At 40.8% G+C, this 19,895-nt stretch overlaps 1 protein-coding gene across 1 annotated transcript; it reads right to left on the bottom strand.

Annotated features, from left to right (window-relative positions):
* Window positions 1-336: 336 nt before the first annotated feature.
* LOC149209378 (G-type lectin S-receptor-like serine/threonine-protein kinase SD2-5) lies at window positions 337-19,601 on the bottom strand. Its single transcript, XM_089398606.1, has 4 exons — window positions 19,475-19,601; window positions 19,313-19,374; window positions 11,894-12,211; window positions 337-1,506 (listed from the first exon to the last, which is right to left on the bottom strand). Exons 1-4 carry the CDS (start codon window positions 19,599-19,601, stop codon window positions 742-744), a joined length of 1,272 nt encoding a protein of 423 aa, XP_089254732.1. The 3' UTR covers window positions 337-741.
* Window positions 19,602-19,895: the final 294 nt, after the last annotated feature.

Here is a 19,895-nt window from a genome sequence, read left to right as displayed (position 1 = left end):
TCAACTATTATATTTTCTTTTCCAGAAATGAAAATTTAAATTCCAAGCAATAAAATTTATTAAATAAGAAACATAAAAATACGTAAACATCATCAAATTTCTATAAGTAAAATAAAGTTGAAATTCTAAAACTGTCGCTGATCGTGTTTTTCGACGAAACTTTGAAAAGTCACGGCATCAATAGTGAATCACTCGTGGAATTTAAGATGGTCAATACTTGCCCCTTACGTAAAGTCCCATGCCCCACCTCTCTCTCTATGGCCTACATCGGCCTTATCTTTTTAATTCATCTCATGGCTGCACCTACTTCAATTCAGTAAGGACCACATTCTTCAATTATTTACTTCCTTACATTGAAATCTAGAAATCTATGAAATCTAACGAATTCTATGTACATAGAGGAGAAAATGAATTCTATGTATATAGAGGACAAAACCTTTTGTTTTGGATTCTGAACCAACTAGATCCAATCCCCTTGAAGCTGGAACAGTGAGACTTGTGTGACCATGAACAGTGAGATCAGTCAGACTTGTATTTGGAGAAGATGGAATCATGTAGCCTTCAAAAGCGGATACCCCAGTAGAGAAACCTCTTCGCCAGAAACCCCTGGGACACCTTAACAGTCGAAAAGTTTCAAGCAAATCTATTCGGAAGTTGTGAATCCTGTGATACCGTTGTAAAGTAGTATGCAGCTATCTCACAATAACAAAGATAAGACCAGATTCCACGTTGAAAAGCAGGTTATGGAATTTCATTCCCAAGTTGAGAAACCTCTTGGATACCTTCACAGGCCATGTCTGTGTCCATCTCCTCTGGAAACGATAGAGTGATATCGCCGGTGGACCTCACATAATATGCTGAAGGGGCAAAAGTGAATGGGCAGTCTAAGGGAGGATCATTTATCTCCAAGTCCCCCTCTAATATGCGCACCACTGCTCCCATTGAAGGTCTTAAAGCAGAATTGCTTTGAATACACCATAACGTCGTCTTTATAATCCTATATGCCTCCTCTATAACTTCCGGCCCTTTCAGTTGCAGCCCACTGGCAATCAGCTCTTCCATTTTTCCTTGCCTCACTTTGCTAAAAGCAATAGAGGGGAAATACCAATTGTCTGAATCATGGGAGTTATCCACGTTCTTGCGCCCGCTGATGATTTCCAGAAGCATCATCCCGTAACTGAAGACGTCAGTCTTGGATGTGATTCCCTGCCCAAAAATCCACTCGGGTGACATGTATCCTACTGTTCCTCTCACCTGCGTCACCACACGGCTTTCTCGATCTCTATCAAGACACCTTGCCATACCGAAATCGGAAACTTTCGCCTTGAAATTCTCGTCTAGCAGAATATTTTGAGGTTTGATGTCCAGATGCAAAATACAGACCCTCGTTTCGTCATGCAGGTAGGCAAGTCCCCGGGCAGTGTCCAGAGCAATTAAATATCTGGTCTTCCAATCAAGCCACTGGTCTGAGGCGAACAACCATCTATCAAGAGATCCGTTGGGCATGTGTGATGACCCCAGAAAAATGCAAATGTGGGAATTTTACTGTGGTAAGAAATAGAGTTGAAAGTTTGTTGTTCTTTTATTTACAAAAAAAAAAAACAAAAACTCTAATGATATTATCCTATTGGTGAATTCAAAACATATTGGAAATATATATTTCTTGAAATGCTGGCAGCCTCTGGAAGGAGGATTTGAAAAGAGAAAATCAGTTATGAAAACTGATTGAAACTACCCTCCCACATGGGGAAAAGTCCTGGGTAGAGGGAGGAGGATCTTTGTGCTGTAGTGACAGACAGGAGGATTCCAAAAAAAAAAGATAACAAGAAACTGGTTAAGTCTGGTAAGGACCAGATGACCAGGCACAAGGTGCATGTATCTTGTTGAGGGCTGTAGGCCTGCAAGATAGCTCGGGGGGAGAATCCAGTCTTAGCGATGGATCTCAAGGTTGGGTGGTTAAGAGCGAGTATGGAATGCAGGTGAATTTTTTGGAGTACTTATTCACAACTCTGGCGAACCAGGTACGAGTTAACAATGAAGAGAAATTAGTTAGTAATGAAGGTTGACTACACTACAGATAAAATTTACAGTAGTCGGCGAATTAGACCTTTATAATTTATATCTTTCTTTGATATCATAATGCTTAGTATATTCGTATCAGGTGAACATTTATATTAAAATGTCAGAATATTTAGATGCTAGACAAATACAAAGAGACAACCAGTGCGCTACGGGTAGTTCAAATAAAGAAAACTTATAAGAATTTCACACGGACCAGAATACCGTGGTGGATATTCAAGCGGTCAAGCACACCAAGGAAAACGACTAGAAAACCTTAAAGATTCCTGTGCAAAGAATAAACCAAGACCATAAATTTCTTTTCATTAAAGCACAGACAGAGGCACACTAACTAGACACCATTAAGCAAAACATATATCTAACAAACCTCAGAGTCGAGAGATTATAGCGAAACTGAGACTGCAAGAGGAAACGCATACCCACAGAGCAAAACTACCACCGGCAAGAGTAAACGCTATAAAGCTGTTGTATATCAGCAAAATCATTCGCAGTTAACCAAAAACGATACTAAGAAGTAAACATTCCAAGAATGGATGCGTTCAACCGTTTGAACACGACCGCGTAGATAACTGCAGGTGTATTCATACATCAACAGACAATAAGCATATGCATTCGCTGTAACGATACCATAAAACTTGTTATAACCTAAACTATGCAGCGATTGAAAATGAAACATACTACCACTGCACGAATAGGATTTAACCGACGAATAGTAAGAAAGGAACCGATAAACATTATTGAAATGATCTTGCTATATATATATATAAGTGGAAGGAAACTTCCATACTATTCAAGGAAAAGAACATAACATTTAATTGTATCAGAATAACAATGACATTATCAAATGGGTATACAGCGACCAATCCGGAAGGACCGGGAATGAATTAGTAACATAGACGCCATGATAAATAAGAACGATGGTCTGAAATGCAAACTTTGAAATATATATATAAACATTCAAAAATCAAAATATGCGTTCATTTGTCCAGATGAAATATCCTTGACCAGCAAGGCCGACACAGCGGCCGGAATACACAACTGTCTCCACATATATATATACAACAGAGGCATAAAATGCCTAAAAACATCGAAAGACAAGATTGCCCTCAAATCGAACAACTGCTACACGAGGTCCAGGCGTAAGAGAATTCTGCCTGTAGCTCATAGCTCGGCAGGGTAGGTCGAAGACGTAACCCTGAGAATAGGAAAACGCATGCAAGCCATGAGGATCTCCTCTGGCAAATCCTCGTCTAGTATATAACAGAAAGAAAACGACATAAGTAGAACATGCGGCACACCACGGACAGAGTAATCCTCAGACTTCGCACCCAGTTAAAGTGTCGTCGGCTTACCTGGAATGAACGAAGGGCGCTGGCTCTGTCATTCCATAGGCGGTAGGGAAAGGTTGTAACGAGCCTCACCTGCACACAACCATAACAAAAGTCACCAGTCAGTATGAGCTTCCAAAATGGCAACAAACACATTCTAAATGCATGCAAGACCAGAGCCGAGTAGAAGGTGTATAGCCTGTAGTAAACGACTGTGTCGAAGACAGAAAACCATAAAAAATAAACGGTGCGGGTTACCTGTACAAGCCCGTGAAGGGAAACCTTAAGACCTCTGTGCTGTAGACGGAGTTCAGGAGCGGCGATGAACGAAATCGAACGCGGGGCTTGAATAACCAGAGGAGTGCCGAGAGACCCCCTCGTTTCCAAATGAACCACAGGCGCGTTCCAAGGGGTTTATGAATGACCCCCAAACCCTTAAACATATTCCAGCCCTCTGATCTGAGCAACAGATCTCCGCCGTTGAGGTAGCGCGGGAATCCAAAGCGGGAAGGCCGAGAACGCAGAAACCAATGAGTCACATGGCCAAGCGGGTGAGCCATGCCACCTATCGAAACGCTGACAAGAGAATTAATTGCTGCCAACAACTCAGCGCCGGAAAGGGCTACGGGTATAACACTTTTCTGATCGCCGTCCAACACACATGTCACCCATGCAATCAAGCTGGCCTTGGGTCAATGAATTGTATAAACGTTAGACATTATCAAAGGTCCAAAATATATTGTCGTATCGTAGCTGTGTAAGGATTAAATCGCACAGTAATATTTATGGTAGAAGTGAAGTTATATAGTAAAGAATCATTAGTTTTATTAAGTTTTTATTTTATATTTTCAGGGGTGTGACAATTTGGTATCAGAGCCAAGTTTCAATACTGTGGCCTCTGGAACAACATGTTTCAGCTGTGCGGATAACTATCCCATACATATGTAAGGGAGAGAGTTAATCAAACTAACTACTTTTCCTGTCCTATTTTTAGGGGTGAAACACAGGAACAATAACAGCTAATAGTCAACAAAAGAAAACAGTGAAAATGCAGAGAGCCGGCAATGCTCCTCGGGAAAACCCAGAGTTGTGGGTACAGCTTGGCGAAGAGACACGTAGTACAAACCTTGCAATACTGGAAACTGTTCAAGAGCTGAAGAATGAGATGGCACGTTTACGAGAAGATAATGCGCGACTGACGGTGGAACAAGAAAGAATTTTGAAGAGTTTGTCGGACAGACAGAACCCACCATTAGCTAATCCTAGTGCGGAACAACAGAGGATGACAGAAGAACGAAATTATCAAACTGGACCTGAAAACTCAGAGGAAAAGGAGGACCATTCCGATAATGTACTTGAACAGCAGACTTCAAAACGACAGAAGATGGAGCTGCAGGGAGAATTTCGAAAAATTAAACCCCCACATTTTGATGGGGAACAGGAAGAAGCGGTTGAAGCATGGTTAATTAACATGAACAAATATTTCCAGTTGTATGAGTATGACCATAATTTGAAGGCACGACTGGCCATCTTCCAGCTACAGGGTAAAGCAACCCTGTCGCGGGAAGAAATTAAGATCGTCAAAGGGGTAAGTGAGCAGATCATAACATGGGAAAAGTTTCAGAAATACTTCAAAGAGAGATATCTGACCGAGCGTTTTTACGATGAAAAAGCAAGAGAATTCCATGATTTACGGTTGGGACAGCAGTCTATGGACGAGTTTATCAACCGTTTTACTTCCCTGCTTCGTTACGTGCCATATATTAAGGAGGAGAAAGCCAAGGTGCAGAGATTTGTGAGCATCTTACCTCTATATATAAGAGAAAGGATCGAGTTTGACAATCCTAGGACAATGGATGAAGCTATCCGCAAAGCTAGAATCTGTTATCAGCAGAATAAACAGAAGGGAGATACTTCAAATAAAAGATGGAGTGAAAGAAGGGGTAACAGAACTGTTGGGAATAGCAAAGGAAGTCGCAGTAACGGTAGTAAGGGAGCTGGCAAAGGACATAACAGCAGAACTGTAGCAAGAAGTTCACTCCGGGCTAAGCCAACCAGTGAGACCAGAGTAAGTGAACAGCCTGCTAGGCAGGACAGTGAAGGAATGGCCAGACCTCCAGTTCAATGCTGGGGCTGTGGAGGACCACACTATGTCAAAAACTGCCCGCAGCGGAAGGGTATGGACCAGATATCCCAGATTCACGAAGCATCGACCGTTGGGGATGTGGCACGTAGCGTACCAAGGATTAACGCAACCCTGGATGATCGTCAAGCGGAATACCAACCGACTATGGTGGAATTTGAAGGTAAAATTTCAAATCTTTCTATAGCTGTTCTCATTGATCCAGGAGCTACTTTAAGTTATATTAGCCCAAAGATAGTAGAACAGTGTAAGCTACAATCTGAAAAATTCAGAAATCCATGGCTGGTACAGTTAGCTACGGGAGCCAAGAGACGGGTCTTGGCAAAAATTAATAATTGCTCTTTAACCGTAGCAGGACAGCCAATAGTAGTAGATCTGAATGTACTTCCGTTGGGTTCATATGACATCCTGATTGGGATGGATTGGCTAGAAAAACACTGGTCATTAGTAAACTGCAAGACGAAAACCATCTACTATAAAGATGACCTTGGGGAGCAGCAGGAATTGCAAGGGATCAAGCACCCCGTGCAGATCCGACCCATCACAGCATCCCAGCTAGCTAAATGCCTCAAAAAGAAATGTCAAATTTATGCCATTCAGGTAGGCTATGCAAATCAGAAGGATAAAACAGCTACGCTGGGCAATATTCCAGTAATACAAGAATTCGCGGATGTTTTTCCAGAAGAGATACCGGGGCTGCCACCTAAAAGAGATATAGACTTTACCATAGAATTGACACCGGGGGCAGCACCAGTGTCACGGGCACCTTACCGAATGAGCGTACCAGAATTAACAGAATTAAAAATGCAACTGCAAGAGCTGCTAGACAAGAATTACATTCGCCCCAGTGTATCACCATGGGGAGCCCCAGTGTTATTTGTCAAGAAGAAAGATGGAAATCTTCGGATGTGCATAGATTATCGTCAACTGAACAAGCTCACAATCAAAAATAAATATCCTTTGCCTCGGATTGATGAACTTTTCGATCAAGTGAAGGGGGCGAAAGTGTTCTCTAAGATCGATTTGCGATCCGGTTATCACCAGATTAGGATCAAAGAGGAAGACATCGATAAGACAGCTTTCAGAACACGGTATGGGCACTACGAGTTTGTGGTGCTAGCTTTTGGCTTGACCAATGCACCTGCCACCTTTATCTGTTTGATGAACAGTGTGTTTCACAAGTTCTTGGATAAATTTGTGTTGATATTTATCGATGATATTCTGGTATATTCTCGTTCTAGGGAGGAGCACGAGGAACACCTTAGAGTAGTGCTGCAAACTCTCCGGGAACATCAGCTATACGCTAAGTTTAGCAAGTGTGATTTCTTCAAGGAAGAAATACAATACTTAGGCCATATAATCACCAAAGAGGGGATTGCAGTAGACCTTGAGAAGATAAAGACTATAATGGAATGGCCCGTACCAAAGGATGTGGCAGATATCAGGTCCTTTATGGGGCTAGCTGGCTATTATAGAAGATTCGTGGAGGGTTTTTCAAGGGTAGCATACCCTATCACCTCCCTACCAAAAAAGGGGAGGGTATTCAGATGGACCTCAGAGTGTCAGCGGATCTTTGAGCAACTTAAACATTTACTCACCACCGCACCCATTTTGAGTATAGCTGATCCTAATAAGGATTACGTGGTATGTACTGACGCAAGTAAGGAGGGTGTGGGAGGAGTATTGATGCAGGAAGGGAGAGTAATCGCGTACGAATCAAGAAAACTAAAGGATCATGAGCAGAAATACTCTGCTTACGACTTACAGCTGGCAGTCGTTATACACGCATTGAAGATGTGGCGACATTATCTCTTGGGGAGAAAATTTCTGTTGTTAACGGATCATCACAGCTTGACAAATTATTTCAGCCAACCTACCTTAAATACGAGGCAAGCCCGTTGGGCGGATTTTCTAAGTGGATTCGATTTTGAAATTAAGCACTTAAAAGGGAAGGAGAACCGTGTGGCCGACGCATTGAGTCGAAAGGTGCAGTGCTTGTGTGAACTTTCGATCAGCAAATGGCAGAATTCCTTGTTTGAGCAAATAAAAACAACAGCAGATCAAGATGCTGAATACCAGCAAATAAAACAGCAGGTACAACAACTTTCTAGCGGAAAAACACAGCAGGGATATGAATTAGATGATGCCGGAATGTTGTATTTTAATAAGAGGTTGTATGTACCTAACAAAAATGGTCTTAGGAATCTGATTTTGGATGAATTTCACATCAGCCACTATACTGGGCACCCAGGTTACCAAAAAATGGTCACCGCACTTAGAAAAGAATATTATTGGCCAGGAATGAAGAAGAATGTAGCTGAGTATTTGGCGCGGTGTTTGGAGTGTCAACAGATTAAAGCAGAGCATTTGCATCCAGCAGGGCTGCTACAACCCTTACCTATTCTAGAGTGGAAATGGGAGACTATTTCCATGGATTTTATAACCGGGTTGCCTCGGACAAAGAAAAACAATGATTCCATTATGGTAGTGGTAGATAAGTTGAGTAAGGCAGCACACTTTATACCTGTGCAGTCCACTTATAAGGCTGTGAAAATTGCTCACCTTTTTATGCAGAATGTGTTTAAACTGCATGGACTTCCGAAAATAATAATATCTGATCGTGATGTAAAGTTCACGTCAACTTTTTGGAGAACATTGTTTGCTGAACTGGGAACACAGCTGAACTTCAGCACGACCTATCATCCCCAGACCGATGGTCAAACCGAACGAGTGAACCAGGTAGTGGAGGACATGTTGAGAGCATGTGTAATGCTGAAACCAAACCAATGGGAGGAATATCTACACCTGGTTGAATTCGCATATAATAATGGATATCACACGTCCACACAGTTAAGTCCCTTTGAGGTCTTGTATGGGCGGAAATGCCGCACACCCTCAAGCTGGGGTGGACCTGAGGATAAATTAGGATTGGGTCCAGAAATGTTCAAGGAAATGGAAGACATGGTGAAAAGAGTGCGTACCAATTTAAAGGCTGCTCAGGAAAGACAAAAAAGTTTTGCAGACTGGAGAAGAAGATTCAAAGAAGATCAGGTTGGTGACCATGTGTTTGTGAGGATCCAAGCCAGAAGGAGCACACTGCAATGGAGTGGGTGTGCCAAACTTGTTCCTCGTTATTTTGGACCTTTTCAGATCTTGGCAAGAGTGGGGCCGGTGGCTTACCAACTCGCCCTGCCAAGTCATATTAGGATCCACAATGTTTTCCACGTTTCTATACTAAAAAAATATGTTTACGACCCTAAACATGTGATCAAATGGCAGGATGTTCGGGTAAGAATTAATCTGGTTGTTCTAGTTAAGCTTTTATTCCAGACAGAAAGTGACTGAAATTGTTGTTGATTGCAGGTCGAGCCGGAAGGCGAGGTTCTGGTCGAACCACTGAGCATCCTCGACCGGAGAGAAGTGCGGCTGCGGAAGCGAGTTATTACCCAAGTTAAAGTGTTGTGGCAGCACTATGGGCCTGATGAGGCTACTTGGGAGGACGAAGAACTCATTAAAAAATCCTATCTGGACTTGTTTAGGTGAAACAGACATCGGGACGATGTCCAATCTCAGGAGGGGGAGATGTGATGACCCCGGAAAAATGTAAATGTGGGAATTTTACTGTGGTAAGAAATAGAGTTGAAAGTTTGTTGTTCTTTTATTTACAAAAAAAAAAACAAAAACTCTAATGATATTATCCTATTGGTGAATTTAAAATATATTGGAAATATATATTTCTTGAAATGCTGGCAGCCTCTGGAAGGAGGATTTGAAAAGAGAAAGTCAGTTATGAAAACTGACTGAAACTACCCTCCCATACGAGGAAAAGTCTTGGGTAGAGGGAGGAGGATCTCTGCGCTGTAGTGACAGACAGGAGGATTCCAAAAAACAAAGATAACAAGAAACTCGTTAAGTCTGGTAAGGACCAGATGACCAGGCACAAGGTGCATGTATCTTGTTGAGGGCTATAGGCCTGCAAGATAGCTCGGGGGGAGAATCCAATCTTAGCGATGGATCTCAAGGTTGGGTGGTTAAGAGCAAGTATGGAATGCAGGTGAATCTTATGGAGTACTTATTCACAACTCTGGCGAACCAGGTACGAGTTAGCAACAAAAGAAATTAGTTTAGTAATGAACGTTGACTACACTACAGATAAAATTTACAGTAGTCGGCAAATTAGACCTTTATAATTTATATCTTTCTTTGATATCATAATGCTTAGTATATTCGTATCAGGTGAACATTTATATTAAAATGTCAGAATATTTAGATGCTAGACAAATACAAAGAGACAACCAGTGCACTACGGGTAGTTCAAATAAAGAAAACTTATAAGAATTTCACACGGACAAGAATACCGTGGTGGATATTCAAGCGGTCAAGCACACCAAGGAAAACGACTAGAAAACCTTAAAGATTCCTGTGCAAAGAGTAAACCAAGACCATAAATTTCTTTTCATTAAAGCACGGACAGAGGCACACTAACTGGACACCATTAAGCAAAACATATATCTAACAAACGTCAGAGTCGAGAGTTATAGCGAAACTGAGACTGCAAGAGGAAACGCATACCCACAGAGCAAAACTACCACCGGCAGGAGTAAATGCTATAAAGCTGTTGTATATCAGCAAAATCATTCGCAGTTAACCAAAAACGATACTAAGAAGTAAACATTCCAAGAATGGATGTGTTCAACCGTTTGAACACGGCCGCGTAGATAATTGCAGGTGTATTCATACATCAACAGACAATAAGCATATGCATTCGCTGTAATGATACCATAAAACTTGTTATAACCTAAACTCTGCAGCGACTGAAAATGAAACATACTACCACTGCACGAATAGGATTTAACCGACGAATAGTAAGAAAGGAACCGATAAACATTATTGAAATGATCTTACTATATATATATATAAGTGGAACGAAACTTCCATACCGTTCAAGGAAAAGAACATAACATTAACTGTATCAGAATAACAATGACATTATCAAATGGGTATACAGCGACCAATCCGGAAGGACCGGGAATGAATTAGTAACATAGACCCCATGATAAATAAGAGCGATGGTCTGAAATGTAAACTTTGAAATATATATATAAACATTCAAAAATCAAAATATGCGTTCATTTGTCCAGATGAAATATCCTTGACCAGCAAGGCCGACACAGCGGCCGAAATCTACAACTGTCTCCACATATATATACAACAGAGGCATAAAATGCCTAAAAACACAGAAAGACAAGATTGCCCTCAAATCGAACAACTGCTGCACGAGGTCCAGGCGTAAGAGAAGTCTGCCTGTAGCTCATAGCTCAGCAGGGTAGGTCGAAGACGTAACCCTGAGAATAGGAAAACGCATGCAAGCCATGAGGATCTCCTTTAGCAAATCCTCATCTAGTATATAACAGAAAGAAAACGGCATAAGTAGAACATGCGGCACACCAGGGACAGAGTAATCCTCAGACTTCGCACCCAGTTAAAGGGTCGTCGGCTTACCTGGAAGGAACGAAGGGCGCTGGCTCTGTCATCCCACAGGCGGTAGGGAAAGGTTGTAACGAGCCTCGCCTGCACACAACCATAACAAAAGTCACCAGTCAGTATGAGCTTCCAAAACGGCAACAAACACATTCTAAATGCATGCAAGACTAGAGCCGAGTAGAAGGTGTATAGCCTGTAGTGAACGACTGTGTCGAAGACAGAAAACCATAAAAAATAAACGGTGCGGGTTACCTGTACAAGCCCGTGAAGGGAAACCTTAAGACCTCTGCGCTGTAGATGGAGTTCAGGAGCGGCGATGACGAAATCGAACGCGGGGCTTGAATAGCTAGAGGAGTGCCGAGAGACCCCTTCGTTTCTAAATGAACCACAGTCGTGTTCCAAGGGGTTTATGAACAACCCCCAAACCCTTAAACATATTCCAGCCCTCCGATCTGAGCAACAGATCTCCGCCGTTGAGGTAGCGCGGGAATCCAAAGCACGAAGGCCGAGAACGCATAAACCAATGAGTCACATGGCCAAGCGGGTGAGCCATGCCACCTATCGAAACGCTAACAAGAGAATTAATTGCTGCCAACAACTCAGCGCCGGAAAGGGCTACGGGTATAACACTTTTCCGACCGCCGTCCAACATACATGTCACCCATGCAATCAAGCTGGCCTTGGGTCAATGAATTGTATAAACGTTAGACATTATCAAAGGTCCAAAATATATTGCCATATCGTAGTTGTGTAAGGATTAAATCGCACAGTAATATTTATGGTAGAAGTGAAGTTATATAGTAAAGAATCATTAGTTTTATTCAATTTTTATTTTATATTTTCAGGGGTGTGACAGCATGAATTCGTAGACCAGAATCCGATAAGCACCTTCTACACAAATACCATGCAATCTCACAAGATTCGAATGACTGATTGATGATATGGTGGCGATTTCTGCACAAAACTCTGGTACTCCCTGCCTGGACTGGTTCACCAGACATTTCACGGCCACCGGTATACCATCCTTCAAAATCCCTTCATAAACTGTCCTGAATCCTCCCTTTCCAATTTCTTTGGTGAATCCACCTGTGGCTATCTCCATGGCCTGGTAAGTGAATATTGCAGGAAGGCCAGTCAGATTCTTCAGATATTCTCCGTCGAATTCATTGTTTTTAACCTTTGAACAATGGGAGCGTGTTTAATTTTTTTTAATTTAATTATTTAATAATATATATTTTAAATATGTTAAAATTTATGATGAAAAATAGAAACCATTATAATTTTTTAACTTAAATGCTTATTTTATTTCAGGTTTTTAATCTATTTATTATAAATTATAATTCTTTTTATTTAAAATAGAAAAAAATTAATTAATAATAATAATAGTAATAATTCAACTTGAAAATTATAATTAAATTATAAAATTAATCTAAATTTTTTTAGAAAAATCCTTGGCTTTTAACATTTCATTTTTGCTATTTTACTTTTATATAAATATAAATCCCTCCAAAAATTGAATTATATGGGAAAACTCTTTTGCTTCTAACAATTTTTTTTTGCTATTTTTACTTTTATACAGATATAAAACCCACCTGAAATTGAACTATATGCAAAGAAATCTTTTGTTTTTCTTTTTTTTTTTTCATTTTTACACGGATATAAAACCTTTCTGAGATATTGAATCATATCTTTTAAAGAAAAAAACCATATTTTCATAATCATTAAATTTATTTCTAAAATTCAAATGAATTATGTTTAAAAAATATAAAAACAAGTCACATACCAACTCTAACCTCTAAAATTTTAGTATTTAAAATCAATTTGCAATAATCTCGACACTGTTATTGGTGAACGGTAACTGTCCACGTACCATATTTTGCATTTATCGGCGGTCAATCAGAGCCGCACGAGATGGGACGAACGAGCCCCTTTCCATGTGGATGGCTCCTCATGTCGAAACTTGGAAAGTCATTGGCGTTCGCTGCTGAACCTAAACGTAAGTCAAAAGAGGATCTTGAAATTTTGGCAAACATCCTGTCATGGGTGGAATAGTGCGGTTTTCTGGGGATTTAAGCTTTTTGGCCATATTTGAAGAATATGTGGAGGAAAAACAACTATGACCAAGCTATCTTAAATTTAAAGTTCAAATGTTTCGTTAAATGTTGAGAAGGTTGTTTATTTAATTTTTTTAATATTTTAAAATAAATAATAATATTAATTTATTTTTTTATTATTTATTCTTTAAAAAATATTGATATTATTTATTATATTCTATTTTTTTTAAACAACTATATAGATTATAAATTACAAGTAGCATTCCATTCCTCATGAATAACACATAAGCTATTTTCCAAAGGAAAAAATCAATGGAGGATAGCATATAAAGTTGTTTTTTTTGTTTATTTATTTATATATTTATTAGAATAAAAAATGTAGGATCAAGATAAATTGCGTTTTTCTACACTCTTCACTTTTAAGGAAAGGTTATGTGTATTTAATGATAAAAGTATTGACTCTAAACACTTTATATTTTATATAATTAAGTCGATAAGTTTTTTATGGTGAGTTTTTCCTCGCGACATTTTAATAGATTCGTCAGCTTGATGACTATGTTGTTTTTGTTCCAGATACGTGTCAAATATTGTGAGTTTATTGAGGACTGGCTATCCATTTGTCGTATTATCTTCGATGACCAAGCGTGTTTTTCAATTGAAACACACGGCTCTGAAAAGCCAACTCGAATCGAACCTCGTCGTCGAACCACTGATCTGTAGCGCTTCCAGGAAATGGTGAACAAAAGAGGCAGCAGAAGTGGTTATAGTGGAGGATGCGGTGGCGGCGGTTTTAGCGTCCACCACCACCATGGCCCTAGGTGCAAGGTCCTTGACGAGGCAAAGAAGTCACGAGATCGAGTCCAAGGAAGTGAAAATAGAAGGCAATAGTGAAAGATTAACTGCCATAACCTCCTGCTCACGGAGCGTCAGGGACTTGATGTGGTCGATATGTAGGAGCTCAAATTCGAAAGGGTCATTTAGCTGCTTCGCGAAATTGCATAGATTGTCTCTGGTAAGATCGAGCTCCAAGGACGAGGTGGTCATGGAGCCAAGCACGATGATGCGAATAGGCGGAGTGTCACCGAGTTTGACAACGAGTTCTTGAAGAAACGATGCCCATTGACACCCAAGCCGATTTCGAAATTTATGATATGTATTGCCTCTGCACCTTCTAATGCTTCTAGGAACTTCTCAGATTTCCAACAAAAGCAAATGGAGAAATTTAGAGCAGAATACAGAAGAAAAGATGGGCTTCCATAGGTTTCAAACTTTCAGGGGCTACCACAGCAATTATATTTTGGCCATTTCTCTCAAATCATAACACCTATGTATAAACTGAAGGATTTTTTGGTTCTTTGGTCAATTATTGACAAAAACCTCTTTCATGTTTGTCAAATTTACCTTGATTACTTCGGAAACCAATTTTGAAGTAGAAGTGTCTCAAAATTTTCCAAAAATTCACCAAAATCAAAATTTCTCCAAATTTCTTCAAAATGGGTCCAAATTTGGTTCATGAAGTTCTAAAGTGGCATGCTATGATATGAGGGAAGCATCAGCAAGAAAATCCAACTTAACATTCTCTTTTTTCCTGATTGGGGTTTCCTTGAGTTTTTCCTTCAACTACTTGATTTTGATCTTGGCAGCCTGATTCCTTGTGTAATAATGGGTAACCATGTGTCTTTGCTGCCTGTTGTCTCGGTTAGCCCTCTTTAGAAGTTTCTCCAAATGATCATTAACTTTTCCTAGCCAATATTCCTTTTCTTCATCTTTCTTTGTCAATGAGTTTTGATGTAGGGTTGGTAGAATTGAGCATTCAACTCTTGAGTTTTGAACCATTTCTCACCAATATTTGGTATCCCTATGGCTGTTTTTATTATTTAAGTTGATATAGTGAATGTCGCCCCTACAATTGTGACTTAATCGTTCTTAAGATGTGTGGCAAACAAACTAGTCAACTTAGCATGATATTTGACTTTTTTCAACTTGCTCACAAACCTCAAGACACCCTACAAGCTAAAAACATTTCTTGGAGAGTGGTGAGGACATCAACTCTTATGTATTGAGGATTTCATACCTTTCCATTTGTCCAACCTTATTGTAAGACCTCCTTTCCTTCTCCATAGTAAACTTGTGAGTGAAAACCCTAGAGGGAAAAATAGGGGAAGGGAATGAGGGAATAGGATGAAGGGGTTAGGGAGTAGGAATGGGTGTAGGAAAAATTTATGAGACGGGGAGGGATGTTAGGGAACTTAGGGAATTGGAGGGAAGTGAAAAGAGTGAGGAAATAGAGCTAGGGAGTTTATACACTATCCCAGCTATGAAGGCTTCCAAAAACGCAACCTAGGGCTAGGTTTTAGGTATAGAAGGTTTTAGGATTGACAGTGAGGGGGTATGAGGGTTTTATGGGTGTGTTTGAGTGTGAGGGAGGATAAAATGCATAGGAATAGGGTTTGTAGGCATGCAAACATGAAAAGGAGGGCTTCCCATAGAAAACACAACAAGGTAGCTTGAGGCCAATTTTTTGGAATGTCTTTGGCCATAAAGATGTTGAGGAAGTGGTTGATGATGAATGAGTGACGAAATGAGTTATGATGGATGAGAGCTACCTTGACAATGTGATGAATCAGAGGAATGAGAGAAATATGGTCTTTATAGGCCATAGAACTCAACTTTGTAATGGTAGAGTGGCCCACAATAATTTTCATTTTTCGTTTTGATATAAACTAGGTAGCTTGGAAATTTTTCATGCAACTTTGGAACATAACTTATTACATCATTATGAAGTGAATTACACTTAGAAACATAGATTTTTTATCAAACCCTACCACTACTCCTTCATTTCCCGATTTATTGAATGAAATGACAACCTTGATGACTCTAACCCTAATGACCTAGTGGAGACACTGAGTTGAATGAAGACCATGGTGACATGACTGAAATGATGATGATGATTTGTTCAATGATGGCACATCCAACTGAGTCATGGCAATGACTGGACTTGGAAATCTTGGAGGAGTAGCAGTAGACCTAAACACACTAGCCATTGACCAAATTTTATTTTGAAAACTTAGTGACATGATAAAATTTGACTTGAGAATCCTAAAAAAAATTACTAAAAGAATATTTGATCACTGGTGACAGGAAAAACTGACTGACACTAACACAACTGGTGAGGTCTGTTGAGATTTGTTAGTGGATCGAATGAGTGAGAGTGTGGAGGCCTATTGTAGATGAGGTCGAGGAGAATTAATCTGGAGGTTAAGGACGCGTTAAGGAGAAGGTCGAGGTTAAAGTTTTTTTGTTGATTTTTTTGTAAGAGGCTTATTTTTCCAAAGTTGTTGCATGAACGAAGATACAAATATTTGGAGTGTATATCTCTAGAATAAAAGATTCAAAGATTTGTCAACTTTTGTTACCCATTTGAGTGGTCTAGAGACCATGAGGAGCTTGAACAGCCTGGAGTCAATGTCATCTCCTAAAGTGAGCATCCGATCCGGCACCCCTCCGTGTTTGGCAACCTGGGTTCTGCATTGAATTTCTGTAGAGATTCTATATGAGGAAGGAGCCAACTGAAGTCAGGGTATCTTCCTAAGTTCACGAGGCATCCCTGCAATATTTTTGGAGGTTTTAACCCCATACATAAATTACCTACATACGAATTCTAAAACACAAAAAATAAATAATGTGAGAGCATAACACATAAAACACATATACACAGATATTTTCCCCTGGATCCCAAAACCGGGACTACCATCTTGATTTTTCATTTTGTTGCTTTCAATGTTACAATACATATTTATACATGTCGAAGCATCCAATACCATGGACCAAGAACCATCGCATCCGAAACCATGTGCGAAAATCATGCACAAAACCATAGGTAGGTCCACCCAACCTAATATAGGGCCCAAAAAAAAAATTCTTTGGGCGCTACCATAGACCCCGTAGAGGGGGGCTACCCGCCCCCTTCAAACCCCCTTGTAACCCCCCTGCTGTGCAATCGGTGCAACGAAAGGGGGGCTCCCCCCCCCCAGCCCCCTATTTCACTACGTGGGCTAGTCGTGGAAAGAATAACACAACTCGACATTCTCCCACTTGTTGTTTTCTTTCCACAAGGGGCCATAAGAGAGCTTAGTCATTTATCCAACCCTTCAATGCCCATTGTTTCTCTACACCAAGAGAACTTCTCACAGCTCACAAATTTTGTCAATACAACTACAATATTCTTCAAAGTGTCCACCTTTACCAACAACACCTTTTTGTCTTCTATCATATCCCTCACAAAGTGATATTGAACATCAATGTGCTTTGTCTTTGACCGTTAAGCAGGGTTCTTTGCTAAGAAAATTGCACTTTAGCTGTCACAGTATATCCTTATAGCTCCCTGTACTAACCCGATACTTGAACACAATCTCTGCAACCAAACTGCTTCCTTTCTTGCATGAGTGGCTGCCATGTATTCTACCTTTGTAGTTGATAGTGCCACTACAAATTGTTTCATACTCATCCAACTGATTGCACCTCCAAATAGGTTAGACACAAACCCACTTGTAGATCTCCTCTGATCCAGATCTCCAGCTCAGTCTGCGTCAACAAATCCACAGATATCCAAAACTATGTCTAGTCTTGGTCTTCCTTGGTAGCACAAACCATAATCACTAGTGCCACACAAATACATGAAAACGTGCTTCACTGTTGTCCAATGCTCTTTCCTTGGTTTTGACATAAACCTGCACAATAATCCCACTGCATGTGTAATGTCTGGTCTAGTACAGACCATCACATACATCAGGCTATCGACTACACTTGCATATGGAATATGGGACATATCCTCTTCCTCTTCTTGTGTCTTGGGACACTATTCAGTAGATAAATTTACACATACAGGAATAGGAACCTTCACTGGTTTACTATCCTGCATATTAAACTTCTGCAATATTGTCTCAACATACTTCCTCTGGTTTAACCAGAGCTTCCTCTTTGCCCAATCTCTTTTAATTTCCATGCCCAAAATATAGTTTGTAGCACCAAGACCTTTCATGTCGAATTTGGAGGACAATTGGGTGTTCGAATCCTGGATAATTTCTTTGTCATTTCCAACCAGCAACATATCATCCACATATAAGACCAGATAAATAACATAGTCACCAATTAATTTAAAATACACACAGTGATCTTCTTTGCTTCTAGTGAAGCCAAGTCCCCGTATAAATGTATCAAATTTCTGATACCACATCCTTGGTGACCGTTTTAACCCATACAGAGGCATCTTTAACATGCATACTAGTTCTTTCTTAACCTTCACCGCAAATGCCAAATGAGACACAAGTATCAACGGTACTTACTTCATTATCATGAGGCTCCTCCTCATCCAACTATGTCTGCAGACTGCACGATCCTGGTCCAACTTGATCATCCCCAAGTTCATCCTCCATCGTTGTCACATTTGCAACATCCTCAATCATCACAGCTTCCTCTTCCTTGATAGCACAATCTGCAACTTCACCTTGCTCCATTCTCCAACAAAGTTGAAGAAGTTCGTCTTCAACATTCTTTTCCAAGACTGCAAGCTTCTCTCAAATCGGGGATTCTCTTCTTTCAACCACTTCAACCTGTATAAGGTAAGCAAGAGCTTCCCTTCACATTCTTCCAAACCTGCCATGCCTTGTCGTTCAGCTTGGCCCAAGCACTAAGCTTCACCTGCTTCCGCTGTCACGAGCAACCCTGCTCAATAGCTCCAAACCGCAGCTTTGATAAGCTCTTCGCCGAGCTCTGATACCAACTGTCATGCCCCTACACCTGCCGTAGTCTTCCAACCGCTTATAGCGAGGTGCGGCACCACCAAACACTTTATTTTCACCAATACTTATGTTCATGGACTACGCCTACTTTCACTTTAACATTACTTAGCTTGTGTTTTGCAACCAAGTAAACATAAATTTATCCTTTATACCAATGAAGCCCATACTCATTCATTATCCATAACAATTATAACAAGAACAACAACAATTGAAACAGTATAAAGGGGAGGGGAAACTCCCCGTAATGTGAGTCTGCCCGAATCAATATATTATATAATCATCATTTTTACAATGTACAGACTAAGTCCTTGGGAAACCCCAAATTTATACTTAGCCAAATTTTCACAACTTCGGCAAACTCGGTTGCCCAGCTCGTCAGCACCTCCGCACGGTCACCGCACGACTCTCCAACCCGTCGTTCACCTCGTTGCACGTCTTCGCCAGTTCGCTCTTCATTTGGTCGCAGACACCCAAACCGTGTATCCCTGCCCACACACAGCCCCGCTTGCCAACTCTTGACAAACGCCCAAATCAGTGCACAACACGTAGTACCGCGTGCCCAACTCTACGACCTCTGGTTCCAACCTCCGTTCCACCTTTGTGCACACTTGCACGGTGGGCGAGCGCTCACCCGAGTCGCCAAGACACCCATGCCAAGTCGCCGCACAAACGCCTCCGCACAATCACCTCGGGCACGCCTTGCCCAGCACATCCACCTCTCACCAAGAGCGCCTTTCACCAAGTGCGAACCCACTAGAGGAGCGCATGAGCTATGCGCTCATCCTCCTCAAAACTGTGCATTAAGGACTCTCTTCCAAGAGCGTAGATGAAGTGCGAAGTTGGATTGTTGAAATGAACTCCATCGCACGCACATATATAGACTCCATCGCATGTGGGTGGGCTGCCCAGCCGACCGCCCACCATCGCACATACACACCCTTGAATGTTTGTTTTTAAGTCGGCCTTACCCACCATGGTATGTCGGCCAACCCTTCATCGCAAACCT

The sequence above is a fragment of the Pinus tabuliformis genome, chromosome 1_2 (genome assembly GCF_031772625.1).
Source record: "Pinus tabuliformis cultivar Carrire ecotype Pingquan chromosome 1_2, CPIR1, whole genome shotgun sequence".
In the NCBI taxonomy this organism is placed as follows: Eukaryota; Viridiplantae; Streptophyta; class Pinopsida; order Pinales; family Pinaceae; genus Pinus; species Pinus tabuliformis.
This window is presented reverse-complemented; position numbering and strand designations above follow the sequence as displayed.

What these genes read in the sequence shown, in the direction of transcription:
- LOC149209378 (XM_089398606.1), bottom strand. Translation starts at nt 19,601, where the DNA reads ATGTGCTGGGCAAGGCGTGCCCGAGGTGATTGTGCGGAGGCGTTTGTG. An exon ending in TGCACAAAGGTGGAACGGAG is followed by an intron (nt 19,375 to 19,474) that starts GTTGGAACCAGA and finishes GTGTGTGGGCAG; the next exon opens with GGATACACGGTTTGGGTGTC. An exon ending in GGATTCTGGTCTACGAATTC is followed by an intron (nt 1,507 to 11,893) that starts ATGCTGTCACAC and finishes GGGTCATCACAC; the next exon opens with ATGCCCAACGGATCTCTTGA.